The following is a 25,982-nucleotide window of genomic DNA, read 5'->3' on the forward strand; positions in this document are numbered from 1 at the left end:
ACAAGCCAGAATTGCATCCCAAGACTTAGAATTGCTGATGAGAAAATGACAAAATTCAATAGCACTATTTGCCTCTTTTTGTTAATTTTAATTATTGAAGTTGGTTTTTTAATGTTGAAATTTTCATGTCTGTTTTTTGTGTTAAAGGGTTTGATACTTATTAATTGATTATTTAAGGTTTTGTTTCTCCCTTACCATACTCACAGATGAGCATGGCAAGGATCAAGGTATAAACATTCGCCAGAAGGTGAAAGAATTGGTTGAATTTGCCCAGGATGACGACAGGCTTCGTGAGGAGCGAAAGAAAGCAAAGAAGAACAAAGACAAATATGTTGGGGTTTCCTCAGACAGTGTTGGAGGATTCAGATATAGTGAGTATCAAAGACAAACTGGCACCTAAGCATTCATTTAGCTTCCTGGGTGTATTTTAAGAATCACTGAAATACAAAAGATCAAAATACCTCCCCCCTCCCCGAAATAGAATACTAAAGGATATGAAATACTTGTTTTGGCTCCTATTGTATGGATATTAGGAATCTTCTATTTTTTACTTTTGTGGGTTCAAGAATATGATTTTAACCATTGGTCGTTAATTAAATGACTAAATTTTAAATTGACACAGAGAATAAAACAGATATATACCCTTCCCTCTTGGAATTACCATTTTTAAAAAGAAAAAAGGATTTCTCTACCTTACCATTTAGAGCATTAAAAATACAAAGTTTGAAGAGCTTCATCTTCCCCATTTGAAACAAATTAGCTCTATTTTGGGCCAAAAATAGTTAAGCTTCCTAAAAGTTAGTTCTGCCTCAGTCTCTTCCCTTAATTAAGCAATACTTTAATTTGACATAGAAAAAGGTGAGCGTACCATCAGTTTTTCACCTAGGCCTATCACTTTATTGTTCCTTAACACATTTAAGAGCAGCTAGAACATTGATCGCTCATGTTTATTTTTAATGTACTAATATAGTTTCCCCAAAATAGATCACTAGGTACTTGAAACCGGCACAGAAAATAAGAACTCGCTGTTAACAGCATGTCCCTTTGGACTCATTCTGTCTTCTGTAAGTTCTGACCATCCCCTGGTCATTTTGTGTATACATAGACAGGCTTAGTGCTGTGTATACTTAGCCACAGATTGGGACTTCCCAGCTCCCCCCATCCATATCTGAGTTTTTTTATATTTAGATTACACTGGGATCTCAGAATTCCTGCACTGGAACCGTGTAAAAATTTTCTATTTCTTATCTTGTGATTATCTACAAAATAATATCTTTGCTCCTTTGCTTCTTTGCTCTCAAAGAAAAAATACTGTACTTAATTATTAAAGGATGTTTTTAACAGGAAAATTCCTTTCTTTTATGACTGAGCATCACAAAAAGTCAATTCTTGAATTGGGCAAAAATATTTCTCTTAAATCATGTAAATATGTTTTGGACTTTTTATTTGTTTAGGGGAGTAACAAGTTTTTGGATTATTTGCCTAAGTAGTTATTTTATTCTTTAGCTTTTTCAAAGTAGAGCAATTTAATGTGTTTTTGAGGAGAAATTGCTATTTGCAACTCATTTCCTCATTCTACTTGCTTGTAACCCTCTTTTTACCAGCACAATATGTAATTAGATAAATTTATAAAATTGAATAAGTTCTCAGACTCAGTCACTGTGAACTAATTACATCTGCATTAGAGGGAGAGTTGAAATCTTACGTATTTGCATCACATTCTTTTAAAATTATTTGTGATGTTATATATATTGTTCAAAGGCTTAACTAATCAACTTTAGCTGTTTTATGTCTTTTCATTTTGACCTTAGATGGTGTCTTGCCAGTAATCCGGTATCTTTGACACTCATTTAGTAGGATATCCATCACACTAATCAGTTTTGTTTTCATCTGCTTTCATTTTTCCTATAAATTTGTCTTTTCAAAGTCTAGTTTATCACATTTTCATTGAAATGTACATTCACATTATTGGAAAACCACTCATTTTTATAAAACCATCTGGTTAAAATTTTGTCTCTTTAAGGTGATGGTCACTTTCAGGTCTAGTGGACATACTTTAAAATCCTCTTATAAAAATTTTGGCTTTGCAGTTTTAGGCAGTTCTGCAAAATGGTTTTATTCGATCTCCAAAGGGCTTGCTAGCCACCAGAACTTGTTCACAAAAGTTCAACACAAAGGCTCAGCCACCTTTTGATTATTTTGTTATTTCTCATTGCACTTTCCCTTTTCTCTCCACCCTGCCTTAGTTTTCATTGTTTTCTTCTTTTTAACCTCATCTGATTTCTCTCTGTACCTTCTCCTCTTGTCTTTTTGATTGAGTTTGGATGTGGAAATGGAGAGGTTCTATTTAGTGCTTAGAATGCCTCTCTCCTTTAGGCTGCCAGGGTCAAGGTCTAAAACAAATTTTGACATTTTGGGGTTTTTGTTTACTGCCATGATCTATTCTTTTCATTCTCCCAAATTCACACACAGTCTCCCTAGGTTTTGCCATCCCAGCATATGTTTAGACTTGGTGTTTAAATAGATCATCACTATTCTGAACTGCTTGAGCATATTTCATGATTCTAGTCTGTGTAGTTTGGTGTGTCAGGTGATTAGAATATTCTTCTCTTTTTATAATAATTCAAAGATGCTTTCCCATGCCGTGAAATCCATTGAGTTATTTTTCTAGTTTGACACTTAAAGAATGACAGTTATTTTCAGCATATTTACAGCATATCGGGACATGTAACATTCAGAGTGCTGTCTCCTTTAGTAGGTGTTTTTAGAGACTATTGCTGTCTAATACTTTTCTAATAATTGAAGAACCATTAAGACATAGGAATGAAATATAATGCATTATGTGACTTTTGTAAAAACAAAAAGATTTCCATTTCTCTGTGGCTTATATAGCCTGTGTTGTTTTTTGTGTTTTCCTCTACTCTTTTAAGAACTTCCTTATATGCTGTGCTGTGCATTTAAGGTAGTGTAAGTTTTCATAAACAAAAGCTTTTGAATCTGCATTCCTGCCACTTAATGACTGGCACTACATGCTGTGCCTTGCTGTAATTGTGTTGATTCAGCACTGTGGGAGCTTTCTGTTTTCCTTTGAAAACTATTTTATTATGAGGAAAAGCTTCAGAAATAAGGACTGTAGACACCTTTTGAATTTAATGTCCTTAGAGTTGCTTTTCTTTTTAATGCTTTATATAGGTGAAAGATACGATCCTGAACCCAAATCAAAATGGGATGAAGAGTGGGATAAAAACAAGAGTGCTTTTCCATTCAGTGATAAATTAGGTGAACTGAGTGATAAAATTGGAAGCACAATTGATGACACCATCAGCAAGTTCCGGAGGAAAGATAGGGAAGACTCTCCAGAAAGATGCAGGTATTAACACTTTGTCTCCTGGGTGTCTTGGAAAGGGTGCTGAATTTATGCAGCTGGGCTTTTTTTTATCTGAAGTTCAGCTTTTCTTTTTTCTTAATAGATTTTCTTTTATAGAGCAGTTTTAGGTTCACAGAAAAATTGTACATAAAGTAACAGAGTTACCCTGTTAACTCCCCAATTTGTGCATGGGCGTGTGCGCGCACACACACACACACACACACACACACAATTTCTCCTGTTACATCTTGCATTAGTGTAGTACATTTATTAACAATTGAAAGCCAATATTGATATACTGTTCTTCACTAAAATTTGTTCGCATTAGGGTTCACTGTGTCGTGCAGTTGAGAAATGCATAATATCCACCATTATAGAACCATACAGGATAGTTGCACTGCCCTAAAAATGCCCTGTATAAAAATATGGAATGATTCATGAATTTGCATGTCATCCCTGCACAGGGGCCATGCTAATCTTCTCTGTATTGCTCCAACTTTAGTGCATTTGCTGCTGATGTGAGCACTCTGCAGCTGTTTTTAAGATGCTAGGTCAAACATTATTTGTAATTAGTATTGATACACTTTCCATGTTGTCTATGTCCATTTATTTCTAAAGTTGATCACATTTTCTATATGTTTTTATTCAGGCTATTTATTGAAAAAAATTTTTTTTTCCAGTAAGAACTTTCATGGCTCATTTTGCATTTGGGCATCAGATCACCCAGCCATCTAAGTTACTGCTGAGGGGTAATGAAGTTTATTAATAATAAACTTAATTAAATAAGTTTAAACAAAAGTTAAAGGGTTTGAAATTTAACTCTTTCTATGACATTTTATTATGATTTCATGCCAGTGTTAACAGGAAAAAATAATCCAAATGAATTTTAACGCTAAAATGTTTTCAAGTGTAGATCTATGTTTTCATAAACTGTGTTTTCTAATGGTAGGGCTTTGTGTTTTGTTTTATGTAGAACAATACTTTGAACTTCTCAGCATTCACTTTTTGTTCTTACCTACCAATATTAGCTATAAACTATAAAAAGTTAAAAGGGTTTATATATATATATACACATATATATATATATACACACATATATATATATATATACATATATATATATATACATATATATATATGTGTATATATATATATATAGCATTTCATTTGCAAGGCAAGTTTTACAAGTTCTTTGTCATTTGTGCCTCAGAGTATTTCTCTTAGATAGGCTAGATCAAGAATTTTACCCTTACTTTTAGAAGTAAAACCTGGTGCCTAATCAGGCTGTGTGGAACTTTCCTAAAGTAATAGTAGTTAGTGATGGAGCTTTCCCTTCAAGTGAGTTCTTAATAATAAGTACCATCTCTCTCTTTTTTTTTTTCCTTAAAAAATCTTAATAGTTCAGATTTAGGGGTCACTAAAAAGTAAAAATAAAAATATAATTTTGAAACAATTTTAAAATACCTGTTTAGTGTCTTTGGTATGTTTCTGTATTTATTAAATTTCTCAAATGCCTGTCTTTTTCAAGACTTTCTGGAATATGATCTTTGAAGAACCAGAATTTACTTTTCATACTTTAAATATATCTATTTTACAACTACATTTTTAGCTCTTTTATATTAAAGAGTATGTATGTTATAATAATAAACACTAAACTGGGAAACTGTGCCTACTCAAATATTCTGTGAGTATTCTATTTTTTCTCTCATTATTGTTCTCATGGCCTGTGTATTTACATTTTTAGTTTGGTTTAAAACACATAGTGGCCATATAATCTGTTGCTTTTTCCTGAAGAGATTTGGAGATCAGGTAGGTAGGCTGGTTAGAGATCTATGTACATTCTTGTGTTGTTCCTTTGCCCTACGACCCTCAGTTTTTCTTTCTTTGCTTTGTCTTTTTTTTCCCCCCCATTTCTCCCTTGTTTTTTTGTTTTTTGGTTTTTTTTTTTAATGTTACCTCTACAACAGGTTCTGCTAGAGTTCCTAAATCTTTACCTAGAGTATTCGGGTTTAAAAGTAAAAATATAGTGTGTATTATTCATCATAGTAACTGAAGAACACACCAGGGAATTTACATCTTTGAGTATTTGTGAAAAAAGAGTAGACTTTTAGACAAAGTTGCATGTGACCTCTGGCATCTTACCAAAATGTCAGGCTTATTATTAGTTCATTATTAGATTCAGGAATTCTTGAACACTGATCAGATCTGAAGCTTCCATTTCATTGTATGCTAGTCAGTTTTATATTCTCAACGTATAAAGAAATTATCTTGCACTGAAAGCAAATTGGACATCAGAAAGGTAAGAAATTTTAGTTTTACTTATAGGGCTGTTGGTGGGAATCTTTAGGTCATCTGTTGCTGAGAAATTGGTAAGAGACAAGGACTTCTGAACACTTAATTGGAACTTGTAGATTCCCTGAAATGCTTATAGATAAAAGTACATTTAACCCTTTTGCTCTATGTGAGACGTTCTTCTTTTTTTTTTTAATTTTTTATTGTTATGTTAATCACCATGTATTACATCATTAGTTTTTGATGTAGTGTTCCATGATTCAGTGTTTGTGCATAACACCCAGTGCTCCATGCAGAATGTGCCCTCTTTAATACCCATCACCAGGCTAACACATCCCCCTACCCTCCTCCCCTCTAGAACCCTCAGTTTGTTTTTCAGAGTCCATCGTGAGACGTTCTTCTTGATCCTTGATTTATAGAGGTTCCAAATTGATATTTAAGTAGAAATTGCTGTAGATTTGTCTGGGATAAATTAGTATAGTTTTAAGGAGAATTTTAATTGTTTTATTTCAGAATATTTATAAATTAAACCATCTACTCTAAAATTAAGTAATACAAGCACTGGAACATATTTCAGGTAATTTCTCTCTGTCCTGCTTGCACCAGAAAAAAACCTCAATGCTTTATTACTGAAGGACAAATTAGTGCTGATGTTTTAAATTCATGGCATATGAAAAACACAGTTTTATTATTATTATGTATGTTTTTCTTTTGCCCTGTTAAAAAAGGGAAAAAATTTTGAGTATGCCAAAAAAGGAATTATTTCAAAATATTTTAAATATGCTTTTTCCTGTAAAGCAATTAGTAAGGTATAAGTTTGTTCTCCTTATACTGTAGTAAAATAGAGCACTATTGTTGTAAAGTGCAATACTTCATATTTTTTTGCATTTACAGGTGAGCATTTAGTCATTTGAATTTAGTTAGGATAGTGTTGAAGTTTCAGTGTCCACTGAAATTGTAATATTTTACTATGTATTTGTATGAGTATATGAGTCAGTGACAGAATTGTTATTTAAATGGGACTGTAGTTTGCACACGGTCCATTTCAAGAAAATGGTCATCAAATGCAGATGTTTGAGCTCACAGGACCTCATCAGTTGATTCTGATATTTTATTTTTTAATTAAGCTTTAAATCTATAATACATAAAACCTTGAATTACTTCAGACTTTTTTTATTTGTACACATTTATGTAAATATGTTTTTGTAGCAGTGTTTTAGACTTACCTAGGGAATTGAGCAGGTTCCCATTTCGCCTCCCGAACACATACATATCATTATTCAGATAGCTTAGATAACATTCTCTTGATCCCTGTCAAATAGTCAGAGTATGGAATTTTGGAGTTACTGCATTTGAAATTCTTTAGCTCAAATCACTGAGGGCTCCATTTTAAAATAATCCCTAGTCTTATTATTTTGCTTCATTTTTAATATCTTTTAGTGACAGTGATGAGGAAAAGAAAGCAAGAAGAGGCAGATCTCCCAAAGGTGAATTCAAAGATGAAGAGGAGACTGTGACGACAAAGCATATCCATATCACACAGGCCACAGAGACCACCACAACCAGACACAAGCGCACAGCAAATCCTTCTAAAACCATTGATCTTGGAGCAGCAGCACATTACACAGGGGACAAAGCAAGTCCAGATCAGAATGCTTCAACTCATACACCTCAGTCTTCACTTAAGGTGGGAAAGGCATGAGTTTACACACTATACACAGTGTTATTCTTATAGATTACTTCTAGAATTACTGCAATAGGCTTGGGCATTCCTAGGCAATCATATTAATTATAGATCGTCTGACCTGTATTACTCAGAGTCATTAATAATAAGAAATCTCTTTGGGGAAGAAACCTGTCCAATTGCTGCATGATTGTGTATGCACTTTCTATGAAAGTAGAAATGACACTTTGGGTTCGTTTGGGAACAGTGGCGAATCAGAATATAGTGCATTTGTTTCTTTCTAGACACCATCACTGGTTGCCAAACACAATGAGATTCACTAAGGAAAAGAGAAGATTATTTAGAAGTTGTAAGAAATGACAGAAGAGGACCAGCTAGATATATAGGGGAAATAGTCTTATTTTTATATAGAGATGTTGCCTATGAAGGGAGGCTTATTTGCCTCACTACTGATCAGTAGCAGCACTACTACCTTCTTCATTTGTTTTTTATTCACCCACCAAAATGAAATCCACCTACTAGATAACCTGGCCACAAGCTAGTGTTTTGTCAGTCTCCCCCACTAGTGTTTACCCAGCTTGTGTCTTTGCATCAGAAGTAGCAAAAAGCTAGGGAAAACATTTTTCTAATGTATCCTGCAGATTGTAGTTAACTCTAAAGCTAGTCATACTTAGTGGCAAGAACAGGTTCTCTGTCAAGTTTTGCCAAATATCTTCCGTGTATAATTGCACCCATCTTTTTAGTTTTGATGAAAACCTCAATTAAAACTCAACTTTAGTTGTAGTTAAAGAGGGGAAATGGCTTTGTTAGTTCTTTGTTGTCTTAGATTTCCCCTGCTATACATATAGTTAGCTTACTGATGGCTGTGCAGGATCTGGTAGATAGTCATAATTAAAACCTGAATACATATGGCTGTTTTAAGGAGAATTCATGTCACGTTGCACAAGGAAAATCACCCAAACTATATAACTTTTTTTTAACAATAAGTTAAAACTTTTGTATGTTAAAAGATTTTAAATAGTAATTTGTAATATAGCCTAAATACATGTCACTCTGCCATAAATATTTTACATTGATAGTGTAAGCTTTGTGATTTTTTTTTTTTTAAACTACAAAAATAATGTCTAGAAGGCCAGAGTTTTTGGAAAGTTACTCAACTGTTTGGATCTCTTTCAATCTCAAAGCCTTTTTGAATCAGCATATAGTGTTTTAATCTTCAAGGCCTAAAATAACATGCCTACGAACTTAGTGTTTCCCTGTTGCCTAGCAATTTGTTGTAATTATCATATATGTATTGAACATATAGGACATTTGCATCAAGGTACTTAGGACTATAGGGAAGAGAAAAATCATGAACTCCAGCCCACATTTTAGTTTGGGAACTAAATGTGAACCAATTAGATGTGAAGTTATATCAAACAACATAGAATGACTTTGGTATACAAATAGTAATCCAAGAATCCTGGAATCATAAAATCATAGAATTTTAGAGCTGGTTAGGATCTTGGTCTCTAATCCAATGGATCTCAGACCTTATGCTTTGGAATTCTCCAGGGAACTTTGTCAGCCTATATAGGCCAAGATCCCACCCTGGGCAGGTGTGACTCAATGTTGTGATGGGCTGGGGCATAAGTATTTTTTAGTTCTTCTCAAATGATTCTGATATATAGCATTAAGATTTGAGTGGGGGGGGCACCTGGGTGGCTCAGTCGTAAAGCTGCTGCCTTTGGCTCAGGTCATGATCCCAGGATCCTGGGATCGAGCCCCGCATCGGGCTCCCTGCTCAGCGGGAAGCCTGCTTCTCCCTCTCCCACTCCCCCTGCTTGTGTTCCCTCTCTCGCTGTCTGTCTCTCTGTCAAATAAATAAATAAAATCTTTAAAAAAAAAGATTTGAGTGGGAACTGGAAGGTATGTTTTCCAGAGTGAAATGCAGTAGGAAAAGAAATGAGTTAGGGAAAACAGTAGATGATGTTAGGGATTTTACAGTGCTAGGGATAGAATTACTTAAAAATAACTATCTCTGCATAAGACTTCAAGGTCACTTCTCTTCTTTCAGAAAACTAAATGTACCCTTATTAAGATGTTATGGGTATTTGTGTCTAAGTTGAGAATCAGAGATGACTAGAGCAGGTTTAAGAAAATAGTAGAAATTTGTTTTCTAACCTTATTTAAAGGTCTGTGTGTGTTTTCAGACTTCAGTGCCTAGCAGCAAGTCATCTGGTGACCTTGTTGATCTGTTTGATGGCACCAGCCAGTCGACAGGTAAGCTTCCACATTGACTTTTTTCTTTTCAGTAACCTTGATTTCAGAGTAATTTTTCAAAATGCCAAATAAAGGATAGAATGAAAAATTTTTTTGCATTGCATTTATTTTTAATGTGAAATTAGTGAGCTTTGAGCATTATTTGGGAAAAATTGTTTAATTGCCTAAAGTAAAGAGGAGTGCTTAAATATTTGACCAATAATTCAGTAATATCTCTCTTCTTAATCTCTTAGTGCTGAATGGGGTCCTTTGCTTTCTCTATAAGCAAAAATGTACTGCTCTGCCCATTTTACTGTCTTTCCTTAAATCTTAATTCTGGCTCTCAACATCAGCTATAGTAGAATTCATTTAAACTTTTTACTAATTATTTAACAAGTACTTATTGAACCAGACAGTGGTCTGTGTGCTTGAGGTATAATGCTTAGTGAAACAAAGGTCTTGCCCTCATGGGAAGGTCAGGTGGAAGAAGTAATCTTTAATCAAAGAGTCCCATATAGTTACCTAGTTACAAACATGCTAAGAGCTTTGGAGGAAAGGGGCATTCTGTGAAAGCACGTAACCTACCTGACATATTTTAAGGAGGCCATAGCAAAACAGTAGTCTCTTTACCAAGATTTTCTTAGAGATAGGATTAATTATTTCTTCAGTTAGATTTTCAGTATATGCCAGATTTGATTTGAGTAATTTCCTATATATTGTTTTCAAGAAAATTGGCATTTTAGGTTGCATTTGATGATTATGGAGTTCTAATAAAGTCCTATGCTACAAGTCAAAACAGCTTAAGAAACAGAGCTTCTGTTTAAAGATGATCTTTCCCAACCTGTTTAAAGTTTATTTCACATTAAAACGTAGATGGTAAGACTGGTGTATAAGTAATGTACAAGGTAAATCTATTGTTCCTCAACGTGTATAGTGATTTTTCAAAAGTGAATTGGTTTAAAAATTTACATTAGTGCTTAAATGGAAGCCTGTGGTTTTCATTGATAGTTTAGTACATGTAATTAATAGAAAGTCTTCTGTTATTTTCTTCTTCTCCTTGCCCACTATTATAAAATTCTTGGACTGGGATTGAATTTCATGGGGCATCTGGTTCAACCAAGTTTCTGAGCTTCTTCAGTTCCTGTTCCCTTTTTTCTATAACTCTTTAACTGTTCCTAAAATTATTCTGTAAACTCTATTGAACTGTCATGCCCAAGGTTACAAACAACTACATTAGTTTAACAATTTATGGTGGTGTCTTTTTGTATGTTTAAGATCTTAGCTGTAGAGGCATCTGGGTGGCCCCGTCGGTTAGGCGTCTACCTTCAGCTCAGGTCATGCTCTGTGGGTCCTGGGATTAAGCCCCACATCAATCCCTGCGGAGCAGGGAGCCCGCTTCTCCCTCTCCCTCTACTGCTGCGCCCCCTGGTTGTGCTCTCTCTCTCTCTCTCTCTGTCAAACAAATAAATCTTTAAAAAATAAATAAATAAAAATAAAATCTTAACTGTAGTATTAACAGTTAGTGTGTAGTCATATAATACAGACACAGTGTCACAGAATTTCAACTATTTTGGACTTCCTGGCATGAAATATTAAGGAGCCCCTTTCATGCATCTGTGGAAAGTTTTAATGGAGCAATCAGAGAAGAATTAACTAGGAAGGTCAGATGAGTGATGTAATTTTTTTCTTAAGTGATACCAAGATTGATTTGAACAGAGAGAATTATTAAATAACCAACATGCTTCCTTTGCTTGGCAAGAAACCGTTGAGTGCTTTTTCTTCAGTGCGGACAGTTAGATTGACTAATTAAATAGAAGTAGCAATTAATATTAATACAGTAATTGAGACAAAGTCTGAATGAAATCTGAGAAGTTTCTTGCCTTAATGTTTTATCATAATCTCTAAAAACAAACTGAACACAGTTTGTCTACATCAGAATTATTTTTTAAAGTTCTCTTCTATTTGAAACAGTATGCTTACCCAGTTTGTGTAAAAGCCCCTCCAGTCATGACATAATTTGTTACCCCAAATCTCTATTTAAATACTTCAGTAAGATATTTTAAATTGACTTGAACAGTGGAAAAACTATTGGATATTAAATCTCCAGCATCTACACATGAAAAAGTCTGAGAATCTACATATTAAGCATTGCTATTTGGCATACCATTTGGGTGTCATTTACCAGATGTGCCTATATTTATAATATTACCATCATGCAAGTAATATGGGCATGAACTGTAAACCTAAGCAGATAAGGCGGCCTCTGTACCTCTCACCAGATAAATACCTCCTCTGAGAATATGCTCAGATTTTTTTTTTTTAATATGTTACAACATCCTTTTGTTAACATCTTCAAAAGTATGTGTGGCAAAATCATTGAAGAATATCTACCAAGTTTTAAAATATACATGTGAAATCCATTCACCAACAATCCATCACCACAATGGTGATACTCTTTTAAAATCTGCACTCTAAGGATATTTTGGTGGCTTTTACATATAGTACATTTCTAAGTAAACATTTCTAAAAATGAATTTTACAGTATTTAGAAAATAGGCCAGTTAAAACTAGAATGCCAAAAACATCCCATTTCATTTTTTTACTGTATCTCACCTTTGTAAAAGGCCACATGGTCTCCTTTGTCCCTTTCTAATTAAGGAATTTAGGTCTTGATCGACATACTATTCCATAAGTTATCTCTAGTACAATAAATGAGGTTGAAGAGAAAATACACTTTAGTCAGTACAAATAGAGGGCCGTTACGTGACTTGCAATATGTTTTGAATTCTTTTTTTTTTTTTAGTTTAAAAATTGTTTTAAAGATTAAGGTATGTCAAATCCAAAATGTTGATTGCATTTGTATTTGAACCTGTTGCCTTGTACCCAGTAATCACAAAAATCAGTTGAGGATATTTACGTGAATATGAACCATATTCTTACATATTCAGTATACTGACTTATATGTTAAAATTTCCATGGGGTTGTCTCTAATTTAAGCCAAGTTTACTAAAAATAAAATTTTTTTAACATACTCTCTTCACTTAATTAAAGTCATGCATGCTCATTTTAGAAATTTGACGGAAAACAAGTGATTCACCATGACGTGGATGCATAATAATTTGAGTGAATACTCTTTTTTTAAGTACACTTTCTATATATTCAGTCAATATATTAAGCATTTATTACATGGCAGATTTTTTTCAGGCTTTTGATAAGGCTTTTTTCTGTGAACTGCTTTTCACCCAAGTTCTCATGACCATTTCCCTATGATCGTTGGTATTCTTTTACAAACTTGTAATTGCTTTATATCTTAACAGTGTATGGATATACTGTAATTTATTTAACCAGATAGTCTCTTATTTTTTGGGTATTAGGTTTTGTTTTGTTTTTTTCCGAATTTTTCTCTATTACAGTAGTGGAGTAGCATCTTTCAAAACCATCCAGTTTGGTAAGGAGAAAATAGTATTTCATTTTATTTTACATTCGTTTGATGCCTGAGTTTGAATACTTTTCATGTTCTTATAGGCCAGTTGTAACTTATCTTTCCATGTTCCTTTGTCCATTTCTTTTAGTGGGGCTATTTATCCTTAGTGTTTTATATGTAAACTTCACATATATATGTATATATATTAATCTTTGTCATACGTTTATTTTTTTTGCATTGTCAGTTCTTTTTATATTTACTAGAATTATTGCACAAGTTTTTTATAAGGTAATCTAGATTAAATTCTTTGAAGTTTAGCACTGTCAGTTCAGCTATATTTTTCCTGTTCACAGTATTGCTTTGGAAAATACATGTTCCCAGCTGGTGATTGTAAATAACCTCCTTGCTATCCTGAAAAGGCAGATGGAAATGGTTCATTTATAATGACAGCTCTCATGTGGGAATCTTGAAGGATAGCGCTTGTGAAATTTAGCAATCTTCCACATGCAGCAATTTTTGGTACACTTTATTTAAATTCCCTTAGATAGAAGTTATCTGAGAAAATGCTTCAGTATAGAAAATTTCTGTTGAATTTAAGGCATTGGTATGAATATCATCACACATATAGGTAAGGTTAGTCCCTCCTAGGAGAGAGAAACTTTTCCTAAAAGAAATAAAGAGATTCTAAATTACTGAGATAGTTTGAGACCGTTTTCAAAGATCATATTGTGTAAAACCCAAGGAGTAGCATAATCTGTGGCACCTCAAAAGATTAGAGAAAATTTAAGTCCTTTTCAAGAAAAGGTGGCTTCTATTTGTAAAATATCATGTGGGTTTCCATTCTTTACTTGCAGTATTCTTAAATTGGTTATGTTGAAATCAAACTCCCTATAGTATGGGTGGAGAGGTATAATATTTGCTGTAGATAAGTTATGAATACAATATAACTTCAGTTCAGATGTGAGAGGGTAAAGCAATGGAGTAACGAAGTTAGGTAATTATCTAAAATAGTAAATCAGGATATGACAAAAATAAAATATCCTGTTTGAAGTTATGATCCTGTAGTATTCAAGTGCCTTTTTCTACATCATGCACTTTCTTTGTAGCCCAGACTGGATAAGATTTGAAAATCCCTAACTTGTTTAGCATAATAAATTACATATTGATGTCTATTCACTGCTGGATGAAGCAAATTAAAATAATCCCCAATTTTCAAATCCCTTAATGTTGTAGCAAATGATTAACTGTCATTCTGTTACCTAACAGTATACTTTGATCAATATTTTTAACATGAAGCAACAATACAGAAGACAAATTTATGAATATAAAGCAGCAACTATTTGCAACGTTCGTGTCCCTGCTAGTTTTTATTAATATATGTGCTTGTTTATATAGTTTAAAAATATAGCTCATTGATCTCTTGTGCCCCTCACCACATTTTTTCATGATTTTGTATCTTTAAAGAAGAGAAAAACAAATCACTGTGATGTTATTCTTTGGATAAAGTGAAAGTAGCCAGATGAACTGTAGTGTTGGTAGGAATTGAGAACCTTGGCCTTGGTGGGAGTTAGTTCATTGTGAGTGAGGATATATGTGAATATGTGCATCTGTAATGAGGTAAAGAAATGAGAAATTTGTTATGCTTGCTGATAGTTGACTACAGTAAATGTGCATTAAAAAGAAATACCAAGTACACATGTACCAGAAACTGATTTGTTCCTTTTATTACTGCTGGCCATTTATTAAGAAGGGAAGATGGTTCTAGTTTAATTAACCCAGTTGAGTGTAGCAGATGGGGCAGAATGTCTTGCAGCGATAAGACAATTCAGAAATGGCACCAGATGTTGGAATCTGTCCCTGGTGGTATTTGAGTGCAGCCCAGATGTTCCAGTCCCACCTGGCTAGTTTCTAAGCACTGCAGGCTAAGCAGCTGTGATGTAACCTATATAATGTTCGCATAACACTAAAAGCACCATAATTGAACTGCTGCTCTAAACTTCTAAGGTTGTGACTCTTAAAAGGTGAAATCTTTAAGGACAAAGAAAAATAAGGACAGCTATTTAAGGTTTTAGATCCTTTGGCCATTGCTATTTCGTTGATAACTGAATTGGACAGAAATGGAATATTAAAATTTAGTATAATATTGTTCAAATTGTAGGTAAAAGTAAATATTCTTATCCATGTAGTGTTTACAAATAAAAATTTGTATGAGAATGTGCTGTTACGCGCACAGAGATTGATTTGCAGCCTTTGGATCTCACCTCTTTAAAAACACCAATCTAGAAGTAGCAAAAACCTATTATTTTTTCATGTATTAAAAATGTAATTATCTGCCTGTTCATGGAGTAGACAATAGAAAACAAATAGTCCACCAAAATAATTGAATTCATTTTTTCCCTATGTAGCTATTAAAACTGATATTTATGCAAATCAACCTCAAAATTTTTTCCCTTTTTATTTATAAAAAACTACAAACCTATAGAAAATTTGCCACATTTTTTTTATAAAATTTTTTTTAAAGATTTTACTTATTTATTTGACAGAGACATAGCGAGAGAGGGGAACACGAGCAGAGGGAGTGGGAGAGGGAGAAGCAGGCTTCCTATGGAGCAGGGAGTCTGATGTGGGGCTCGATCCCAGGACCCTGGGATCATGACCTGAGCCGAAGGCAGATGCTTAATGACTGAGCCACCCAGGTGCCCCAGAAAATTTGCCACATTTTCTTCATCTCTCTCTCTCTCTAGATTGTTTTTATTGTTTTACTGTGTACCATTTGTTTATTGTGTACCATTTGAGAGAAAATTGGAAATACCAGGACATTTTGCCCCCAAAATACTTAAGCATATATCTTCTTAAAACAGGGACATTCTCCTTTATAATCACAATATAATTATCATACCTGGTATATTTAACATTTAAACAGTATTGTCTAATATATAGACCGTTTTCAGATTTCCCTGATGTCTCGATTATGTCATTTCAGAATAGCACTTTTTTAAAAAATCCAGAATCCAGTCAAGGATCATGCATTTCATTTACTTGTCATGTTTCTTGAGGCTCCTTTAATCTGTAGCAGGCCCCGTGTTTTGTCTTTTATGATGTTGACATTTTCTGAAGAGTCTTGAGTTGTTTTGCAAAATGTCCCTCAATTTGTAATTTGATTCATTCCTCATGATTACATTCAGGTTAAATATTTTTGGCTGGAATTCTTGACACGGGTGATGATCTCCTTTTCAGTCCCTTGCCATTAAAGGGCCCCCGATTATTGTTTTGTCTGATTATTAGTGGCATTGAATTTGATCAGTTGTTTAGGTTGATATCCATTCAGTTTCTCCATTGTAAAAGTAGCTTCATTCCTTTGTATTTACTAAGTAATATGTGGGGTGATGTTTGGTGATTATGTGAATATCTTACTCCCTAGCAACATTTTACCCAGGTTTTAGCATCCACCAAAGATTCTTTTTTTTTTAATTTTTATTGTTATGTTAATCACCATACATTACATCATTAGTTTTTGATGTAGTTTTCCATGATTCATTGTTTGTGCATAACACCCAGTGCTCCATGCAGAATGTGCTCTCTTTAATACCCATCACCAGGCTAACCCATCCCCCCACCCTCCTCCCCTCTAGAACCCTCAGTTTGTTTTTCAGAGTCCATCGTCTCTCGTGGTTCGTCTCCCCCTCCGACTTACTCCCCTTCATTCTTCCCCTCCTGCTATCTTCTTCTTTTTCTTTTTTCTTAACATATGTTGCATTATTTGTTTCAGAGGTACAGATCTGTGATTCAACAGCCTTGCACAATTCACAGCGCTCACCATAGCACATACCCTACCCAATGTCTATCACCCAGCCACCCCATCCTTCCCACACACCAAAGATTCTTATAAAGAGCCTAATCAACCGGGTAAAACACAGGTCCACACTGTGTTCAGGCAGTGTAAGTGAGGAATAACTTAACCACAAGTGTAGTGTCAATTACTTACAGGATAAAGCACTGAAGAATGTAAGAGTTTGTGGTAGCTTAAAAGGAACATGGGATGTGAAAACCTAGATCAACAAACTAGCTTCTATGATGGGTCTGGAGCCTCTGATATTAGGTAATTTTTAAATGTGGTGCTAAAATGGCTTCCTGAAATTGCTATCTGTTGTTCTGTGGTTTTAACAGTTTAACTTTTCTTCATGTTTAATTTCTAGGAGGATCAGCTGATTTATTTGGAGGATTTGCTGACTTTGGCTCAGCTGCTGCATCAGGCAGTTTCCCTTCCCAAGGTATGATACAATGTGATTGGCCAGAAATATAGGGGCAGTGTAAAGGTTATCAAGACCAAACAATTCCCTTCTCTACCAAATAAGCTTCTTTTTGGTGTTTTACTCCGTGTAGTATTTATAATTCCTAAATCCTAAAGAATTTATTCACAAAGGTATTTTGTTGGGTCAGTGTCTTAAATATGCCAAATGAATTAGTTTAGTTGCAAACTACTCAGGCAGGCACACCTAAATAAAATTGCCCTTTTTATAAGTGACTCTTGTTTAGCTTTTTTTGTGGGGGGGAAACAGCATGGTGGGGAGTGTGAATAAGTATAATTTCAATTTAGCAGGAAGAATATTATGGTTTATGTTTAGCTTATATGATACGATCCCAAGGACATTGGGATTGGGCAGACTATCTTAATAAAACTCATTTCTTTGTAATTTAGATATATATTAAGAGCATTTCTATAAAATATTACGGAACTTCATTTTGACACATCCTTAAATAGTGAGCAGTTGAACCTCAGGCAAAACTTCCCTCCATGTTAGATTAGAAATTTTAAAATGCCCTCGATTTATTATGGTGATCATTTTGTAGTATATTACAGATACCAAATCTTTATGTTATGTACTTGGAACTAACAATATAGGTTTAAACATCAGGGATTGAGGTGAAGCATTTATCTTTTTTTCCCTTTCTTTATGAATATTTTTACCTTACTGCCTCTGCCATCTAGTATGGTAGCTGTTTAACTTTGGGAAAGCTGGTGAGCCTCTAACTTTCTAAAATCAGGAACACCATTTGACATGGTTCTTTATAAGAATATAAGGTAATGTCTATAGAAGTGTATAGAATAGAGACTAAGTTTGTTATTAAGTGTCCTTTAAGTTGTAAAGGAGTTGGCTGTAGTATTTTTTGGTATAAATCTTGTCACTCTGAAGTTTGAGAGAGAAGATGAAAATTTAGTTATAAATTTTAAACATGAGGTGAGGCAGGGAGAAAAGGTGTAATTTAGCTGAATTAGTCTTACTCATTTCAAGTAGAATTATTGCCATTAGACTAATTGAATTAAAATTTGTATTTAGTAAACTGATTTAGTTCTGTGAGGATTTAGGAAGAAAGATACATAGGCTTTAATCATCTGGGGTTATTTTGATAGCCTACTTGTATAAATTCTGAGTATTTCCCAGTAACAAATTGTGGAGTGATTAACTTCATTTTAGAAGTGTGGTTATGTCTTCTAAGGGTTAATAACTTACTTTAGGCAAATCAAATGGAAGATAAACATTGCCCTTAATTTCACACACTGCCTGTGTAATTCTCAGAGTTTTTATGTATATAAAGTTGCCTACTTTGCAAATAATTCGAATATCTTAATGTTGCTAAGTGATACATCTCTTCATCTGTATGCGTGTGATTAATATAACCTGATCACCATTACGCAAGGGGCTGAAACTGTTGCAACTATGATTAATCATTTCTGAACAATATATGCCCCACTAGAAATCTCTTCCTCCTATGATTAATCATCTCAGATAAGGTTTTCAGATGGAGCAACACATATTGCCCCAGTTTCCATTCTTACTCTGTTTCATAGATCAAGCATATAGGAAATGAGCATAAAGTTTACCTTCATCCTTCAAGTCTTAAATTAGTTTAAATTGTTTAATATATAGAACTAATTGTAAAACTCTTAAATCAGTCTTTTTTGTAAAGATAAAAGACATGTTTTAGTAAAACCCTGAGGTAATGAATATTAGCCCAGTTCTTGTATTAAATTGTTGGTAGAGCGTGGGTTTTTCTAAGTGAATTATTTTCTTTTGAAGAGGCTCACATTTTAATATGGTAATAGAGAAATATAATTTTAAAGACTTAATGTTATTGTTCCTGTAGATATTTAGCATAATAAGACATAGTATTGGAGTGGTTGGTTACCTTTCAGGCTAGACAAAATGTATTTCCAAGTTGTAAGTGAACATGAAGTACAAAGAGATGGTGTTAATTAACTTGGAAATATATACTGTTCTCTTTCAGATGACAGTTTATGTGAGCTCTTTCTTCACCTTTGCTTTTTCAACTTCCATTAATTCATATTTATCTATTTGTCCCTTTCTCAAAGAAAGGTTTATTTACTTAGAGTCATGCATAGTCTATTTAAATAATTTTTTTGTTATCAGTTGCCTTTATATTTATTGTGTTCCAAATAGTATGTATACAGAATTTTAGAAGCTTGACCTACATTGTTTTATGGCATACCTAAAGGAAGGTGAATGTGGTGCCTTTGGTCCTCCTCTGCATTTTCACAATTAATCCATAGTAACAAGAATAAACCCTAAATGCACTTATATATTAAATTAATCCTCACACAAAAAAATATTTAATCTTCACAACTTAGATTTTTTAGAAAGTGAGACACAGAGGGGCTATGTAGTTTTCCCAGGGTCACTCATCTAGTAAGGTACAAAAACCATGCTCTTATTAAACACTGTAGTCCATTAATTACCAATTTTTATATAATGCATTAAATCTTAAACTTGTTATAATTATCTTTGTAATGATAAGAGTTCCCCCCCTTTTTTAATATTAGCATTGAGTTCCCTTCTATACCCCGCTTTTTATTTAAATAAATAAATTGAACAGTCCGATTTGAGGCAAATACTGTACTAAGGTTATACCATGGCTATCTTGTGGCCCTTGTGTTGTCAATGAAAGCATGGCCAAAAGAGTAAGAACTTCTTACAGAAATTTACTAACCCTACTCTTAATTTTACTGAGTTTTTCTTTTCCATGCTTTTCTGTTTTGTTTCTTTCTGAATTTTATCTCATGAATTTGGGATTTTATTTACATGAGACCATATAAATCATAGTTTTATTTCTCTTTAAACCTTTCCAAGTAATGAATGGGTGAAATGAGTTGAATTTTCTGATTTTATTGAGTGTCTCCTCACTTGAGGATTCTCAATCTCCCAGCAAAAAGTTTAACTAGTTAAGTTTTCTTGCTCTTCAGGGTCTTAGGCTAATTCATATTTGTTTAGCTCGCAGTATATTTGATGATATGCAAACATAGGATGAAGGAAAGTTTTGATTGTAATTTCTGTGTATCACCTCAGACCTGCTAAGAGGTGGATTTTACTTTATATGTGAATTTTTTTTTCCTTTGCCACCTTGTTAACATTTGTGGAATATTCATGAGAAAAATAATGTCCAGATGGAGATGGTACCTGCAGATGTTAATCTGGATGGACATAGATCAGCTCTAATTTGTTTCATTTCATAGATTGTTATTTTGGTCTGCGCATTTCAGAAAGTTTCTTTCCCTCACTGTTCCTTCTTAGTTACAGCAACAAGTGGGAATGGAGACTTTGGTGACTGGAGTGCCTTCAACCAAGCCCCATCAGGCCCTGGTGCCTCCAGTGGTGAGCTCTTTGGCAGTGCCTCACAGCCATCTGTAGAACTTGTCAGTGGCTCACAACCAGCTTTAGGCCCACCTCCAGCTGCCTCAAATTCTTCGGACCTATTTGATCTTATGGGCTCATCCCAGGCAACCATGACATCTTCCCAGAGTATGAATTTCTCTATGATGAGCACTAATACTGTAGGCCTGGGGTTGCCCATGTCAAGATCACAGGTAAGTTGTCTGCCTCCCTTGGAAACTTCGATTCCTAGTCTTTGAGACTCTGTAACTAATGTAATGGTAGACTATTGTGAGACAGAAAAAAAAAGCCATACATAGATTGTTTTTGCACACTGCATTTATCTTAGACTCTGTCCACTGGTAGTCATTTGGGTTCTAGAGAGCAAGGCCTTCTCACCCATCTTGTGGTCCATGCAAAGCCAAGCATGATGCGTTGCACAGAGAAGGTGCTTGCTAAAAATTTATTGAATTCATAAACAATTTGGTATTTAGTAGTTTAAAAAATCTATTTTTAATAAGGAATAGAGATAATTGCTTCACCCTGACCTATATTCACTTAGTAAAATCTTTAATCCTCAAAAAAATGTCATTGATTGCAAGTAGTCGTTACTAATATAGAAAATCATTCTCTAAGATGTTGAATACTCTTCCCTGTTTTAGGCCTGCTCTACATTATGTAATTTTTATATAGGCTCTTCTGTCACCTCTCATTTTCATAAAGAAAAAGAACTAAATGGGAGTTTTTTACTTCACTTTTTTACAGTTAAATCTAAATTACCTAATACTAAGAATTCACACAAGCACAGAGTTAGAGTATATCTGTCTGAGTTGTACCAGGAACTTGCTGTTTTCGATTCAGGCAATTCAGAATATTTTTTATGACGCTAATTACTCATTTTAATGTGTAGATTCTCCTCTTTTGGGTATTAGGATGGAGGAAGAGAAGAAAGAAGCAGAAAGGTGATGTTCTATATAACCGAAGTTGGACCTAACATTAAGAAAAAGGACATGAAGGGCACACCAGTACCATTAAATTGAACTGTGCACCACTAAACAAGCCCAAACCACATTATTCTTTTGCGTTTCTTTCACGTGGTCTAAACATAAAGCCAATCTACTTATTTGCAGTCTTAATTGCAGCTGTGTTGTAATTATTTACATTGGTACATTTTTAATTATTTTTCCTGTTTCTATTCCTTTTCCTTTTTTCTATCCTTTTCATAGTTATCTTTAGTAACTACGAGGCATCCCTGCTTCTTTCTCCTGAATTTCTCCTATCCTGAATTGGTCCACATATATCAAGTTCCACTAATGTTGCTCACTTTAGGCAATAGAAGTGTACATAGAGCAGGAAAATGTCAGAATTTATGCAGTATAATTTGCTGCTTTGATAGTTCTGCTTTTTATAGCATGAGAAATCATATCCTGAATTCCATCTTGTAATAATAAATTTCCACTTGTATATTTCCTTAAAGCTGTCCTAACCTGAAGTTGGTAGTTGCCGTGGGTGGGATGATGGCATCTAGACTTTGGGTGATGGGAGGGTAATTGTTCATATAAATATGTTGGTGGTTTTTGTGGTTTTTTTTTTTTAACCCCAAACATGATTTGGGATTCAGAGGAACCTTTTGGGTAAGCTAGTGATTCAGCTTAAAGAACAGCCTAGAACTTTTGTGGTTCTTTCTGGTTTCAGGAGTTTGTTACTAAGTCTAGTGTGTATCTGAAGTTATTGTGATTAAATTGCCATTTGATAACTTTTATAGAGCAAATGCTTAATTTTTAGAGCATTTTTCTATTTTCCAGCCTTTGCAAAATGTTAGCACAGTGCTGCAGAAGCCTAATCCTCTCTATAATCAGAATACAGATATGGTCCAGAAGCCAGTCAGCAAAACCCTGCCCTCTACTTGGTCTGACCCCAGTGTAAACATCAGCCTAGACAACTTACTACCTGGAATGCAGCCTTCCAAACCCCAGCAGCCATCACTCAATACAATGATTCAACAGCAGAGTGAGTTACCACAAGACATCTTGCTTCTTTGTGCACTTGTAATCTTTACCCTGATGCCAGGACTAGTTCAGGCCATGAAATAAGAATACGTGATGCAGACCATACTGAAGGCAACTGTGTGATTGCTTAGGATTTTTTTCCTGTGATACTGGCATATTGGGTTACTTTGTTTTCTGCTCTTTGCGTGATGACATTGATTATATTTTGGTGAGTTTGGGGAATCTAATCACTAAAATGAAAATATTTGTTGTAGAAAATGTTTTATATCTAGGTAAATATGACCAGGAAACAAAGATCATCTTAACTCCATAATCCAGGAATAATCACCATTAATATTTTTTCTGTCTTTTCTAACCATGTTTTTAATATCTGAAATCATTCTGTTTATATTGTTTTGTTTCTTACAGTTGTCATTCTGCATTAAATTACCATTTTTCCTGTATTTAATATTGTGAGGGAAAAATGATTTTTTAAATATTTATAGTTATCCATTATATCAGTGTACAGTTTCTTTATCGTTGGTTATTTCCGTTGTTTCCAGCTCTTTGCTATTATAAATAACTCCATGATTTTATATAAATATTTGTACTTGAGATTTTTTTCCTTAATGTAATGTTCTAAAAATAGAGTGAATCAAAGGGTATGAAGTTTTTCAAGGCCTTTGATTCATAGTAGCTCCTGACCACTCGTTAGGTTGAATTCAACAATATATTTCATCAGAATGATTTTAAAGTGCCTCATGAAAAAAAAAATGGGCGCCTGGGTGGCTCAGTCAGTTAAGCATCTGACTTCGGCTCAGGTCATGATCCCGGGGTCCTGGGACGGAGCCCCACGTTGGTCACCATGCACAGCAGAGAGTCTGCTTCTCCCTCTCCCTCTTACCCCTCCCCTGCTTATGCTCTCGCTCACTCTCTCGGTCTCTCTCAAATGAATAAATAAAATCTTAAAAAATTAAAGTGCCTCATGTTTTCCCCCAGCCCACTCCTAACTATTTCTACATCTTTGGGAAACCAGAGTTAACAACCACAGAGTATTTTTCTAGAGCAAATAATGCGAGTTAATCGACTTTTCTTATAAAACCACTGTAAAGAATTTTATTAGGGCTTACAAATGTTGATGGTCAGAAAGATTGTATTATTATTCTGCTTGTTGAATCTAATGTAAAGTTGTTTGTCTCTTTTCTTCTGGTAGATATGCAACAGCCTATGAATGTGATGACCCAAAGTTTTGGAGCTGTGAACCTCAGTTCTCCATCAAATATAATTCCTGTCCGACCCCAAACTAACCCTTTGATGGGGGGACCCATGCCTATGAGCATGCCCAGTGTGATGACTGGCACCATGGGAATGGCCCCTCTTGGAAATACTCCAATGATGAACCAGAGCATGATGGGCATGAACGTGAACATGGGGATGTCAACTGCTGGGATGGGCCTCACAGGCACAATGGGAATGGGCATGCCTAACTTAGCCATGACTTCTGGAACTGTGCAACCCAAGCAAGATGCCTTTGCAAATTTCGCCAACTTTAGCAAATGAGAGATTGTAAAGGAGCAGATTGAATGAAGGATTTTTAATGTTGAAGATAGGTGATGTTGGGATGGAAAATGCTAATCAACTCCCCTTTTATCAATTAATTAAAATAAACCTACATAAAGAACCAAAAAGGCTGTTTTATAAAATGAAGTATCTAGTATTTCAGATGGCCAGGCAAGGGCACTTCAGATAAGGCAGTCAAAATCATTTTTCCCAGTGAGAATAGACCACAAGTGGGGTATTGAGACCTTGAAAGCCTTTATAAATTGAAGAGCCCATTTTAACATCATGATTTGTGGGAAGACTGGAATAGGGCTGAGTAAATGTGTTTGAATCTCTAATTTTATACTTTTCTTTTCCTGAGGAACTTGATTTTTCTGTCCCTGAATCGCCTTGTCATAATTGGGTCTGTTCCTTTTACTACCACTCTTGAGTCCATAAATGAAATCATTAAAGTTGGATGATCAGTTTTTTATAAAAATATATATTTTTGTCCAAAAAAGGCATACATATGTGATTATGGCTAAATCAAAGGTAACTGGAATGTATATACTTTTGCTAATGTTCCAGCAACACTGCTATTACTATTATACTCTCCAAATTTTTATTGTAATGAAACTTCTTCAAGCAATTGGTGATAGCTATGTACTTTTCCCATATTTTCTGCTATAATTATCCTTTGCAGAACTAGGAAAAATATTTTTTTTCAGGACTGCTCTATGGTTTCCTTTAAAAGAAAAAAAAACCCTCCAGTATTTTTGTTTGTTTTTAGCAGTCATTATTTACAATTTGCAGTGGTTAACTTGGCAAGGCTCCCTTCCGTGTTTATCCCTGTAGCCACCACTTATCAGTCAGGAACAGTCAAAAGAGAAAAATATTTATTTTTATTTTTTTGGTGTCTTTTCAAAAAATTGAAAAGGTAAAAATTCATTAAAACTTTAAGTTAAATACAAATGTTAGAACTCAACAATGTTGGCTTTTAGATTTTATACAGTATTCGTTTTCTTTTGGTTTTGAGTGTATATACTATGGCATTAGCAATATGGTTCCAATAGAGAGGAGTTCTATATTAAAGGAGACCTGTAGCAGTCAAAGATTTTATTGATTTAATGGCAAATAAAGGAAATTAATTAAAATGTTTTCGTTTTCCTGCTGTAATTCTGCATTAAGCTCACATGAAAATCATGATTCTAGAGTTTGGAATGCAAAATTAATTGTTTTACCCTCAAGCTGGGAATATTTTTAAAAATAAATACTATAATATAGGTATCAAACTACTGGGGAATATTTTTAAAAAAAATACTATAATATAGGTATCAAACTATTACTTCCCCACTTTGTGTTGAAATTTTTTTTATTAAATTGACAAAACTTTGTTTCCATTGTATTCATAATGTTCTGTTATACATAACATTAAAATGTTCATTAAAATCAATGTTGAACTGCTTTTTCTTTCATTCTGTTAGACATTTGAGACCGTTTGGGGAAAAAATAATTATAATTTGGGCAAAGTAATTTTTATAAATAATTTAAAATTATTTAATGACTTCTCTATTCTTTCCTCTCAGACTCTACTATTAGGAATTAAAAATGAAGCAGCAAAGATATCCTGACCCGCTCCATTCTTGCTAATGTTCCATCTACAACATTTCTAATTAGGCAGAAATTCATGTACTTCAGCTAAGTGGTAATGAAAAGTGATTCATTTGCTGAATAAGAGATGAGAGAGAGTGTAATTAGCTGACTGTGGTTTTTAATCTTT

At 34.2% G+C, this 25,982-nt stretch overlaps 1 protein-coding gene and 1 non-coding gene across 5 annotated transcripts in view; one reads left to right on the forward strand and one right to left on the reverse strand.

The window, feature by feature from the left end:
* Window positions 1–25,662, forward strand: part of CLINT1 (clathrin interactor 1) — a 59,084-nt gene extending 33,422 nt beyond the window's left edge. The window contains exons 5-13 of one of the 4 annotated variants that reach the window (XM_035727630.1): window positions 207–371; window positions 3,193–3,370; window positions 7,100–7,346; window positions 9,536–9,605; window positions 17,205–17,279; window positions 20,604–20,890; window positions 22,481–22,685; window positions 23,877–25,486; window positions 25,534–25,662. In XM_035727630.1, coding sequence (XP_035583523.1) covers window positions 207–371; window positions 3,193–3,370; window positions 7,100–7,346; window positions 9,536–9,605; window positions 17,205–17,279; window positions 20,604–20,890; window positions 22,481–22,685; window positions 23,877–24,223 — 1,574 coding nt within the window. In that variant the 3' untranslated portion in view covers window positions 24,224–25,486; window positions 25,534–25,662. Of the gene's footprint in view, window positions 1–206; window positions 372–3,192; window positions 3,371–7,099; window positions 7,347–9,535; window positions 9,606–17,204; window positions 17,280–20,597; window positions 20,891–22,480; window positions 22,686–23,876; window positions 25,487–25,533 lie in introns of all 4 variants that reach the window. The other 3 variants (XM_035727629.1, XM_035727631.1, XM_035727632.1) reach the window with 3 other exon arrangements.
* On the reverse strand, window positions 3,787–3,893 carry LOC113930009. The gene has a single exon (XR_003522395.1). It is a non-coding gene; the product is annotated as a U6 spliceosomal RNA (small nuclear RNA).
* Window positions 25,663–25,982: the final 320 nt, after the last annotated feature.

Source organism: Zalophus californianus, chromosome 5 (assembly GCF_009762305.2).
Source record: "Zalophus californianus isolate mZalCal1 chromosome 5, mZalCal1.pri.v2, whole genome shotgun sequence".
NCBI lineage: Eukaryota > Metazoa > Chordata > Mammalia > Carnivora > Otariidae > Zalophus > Zalophus californianus.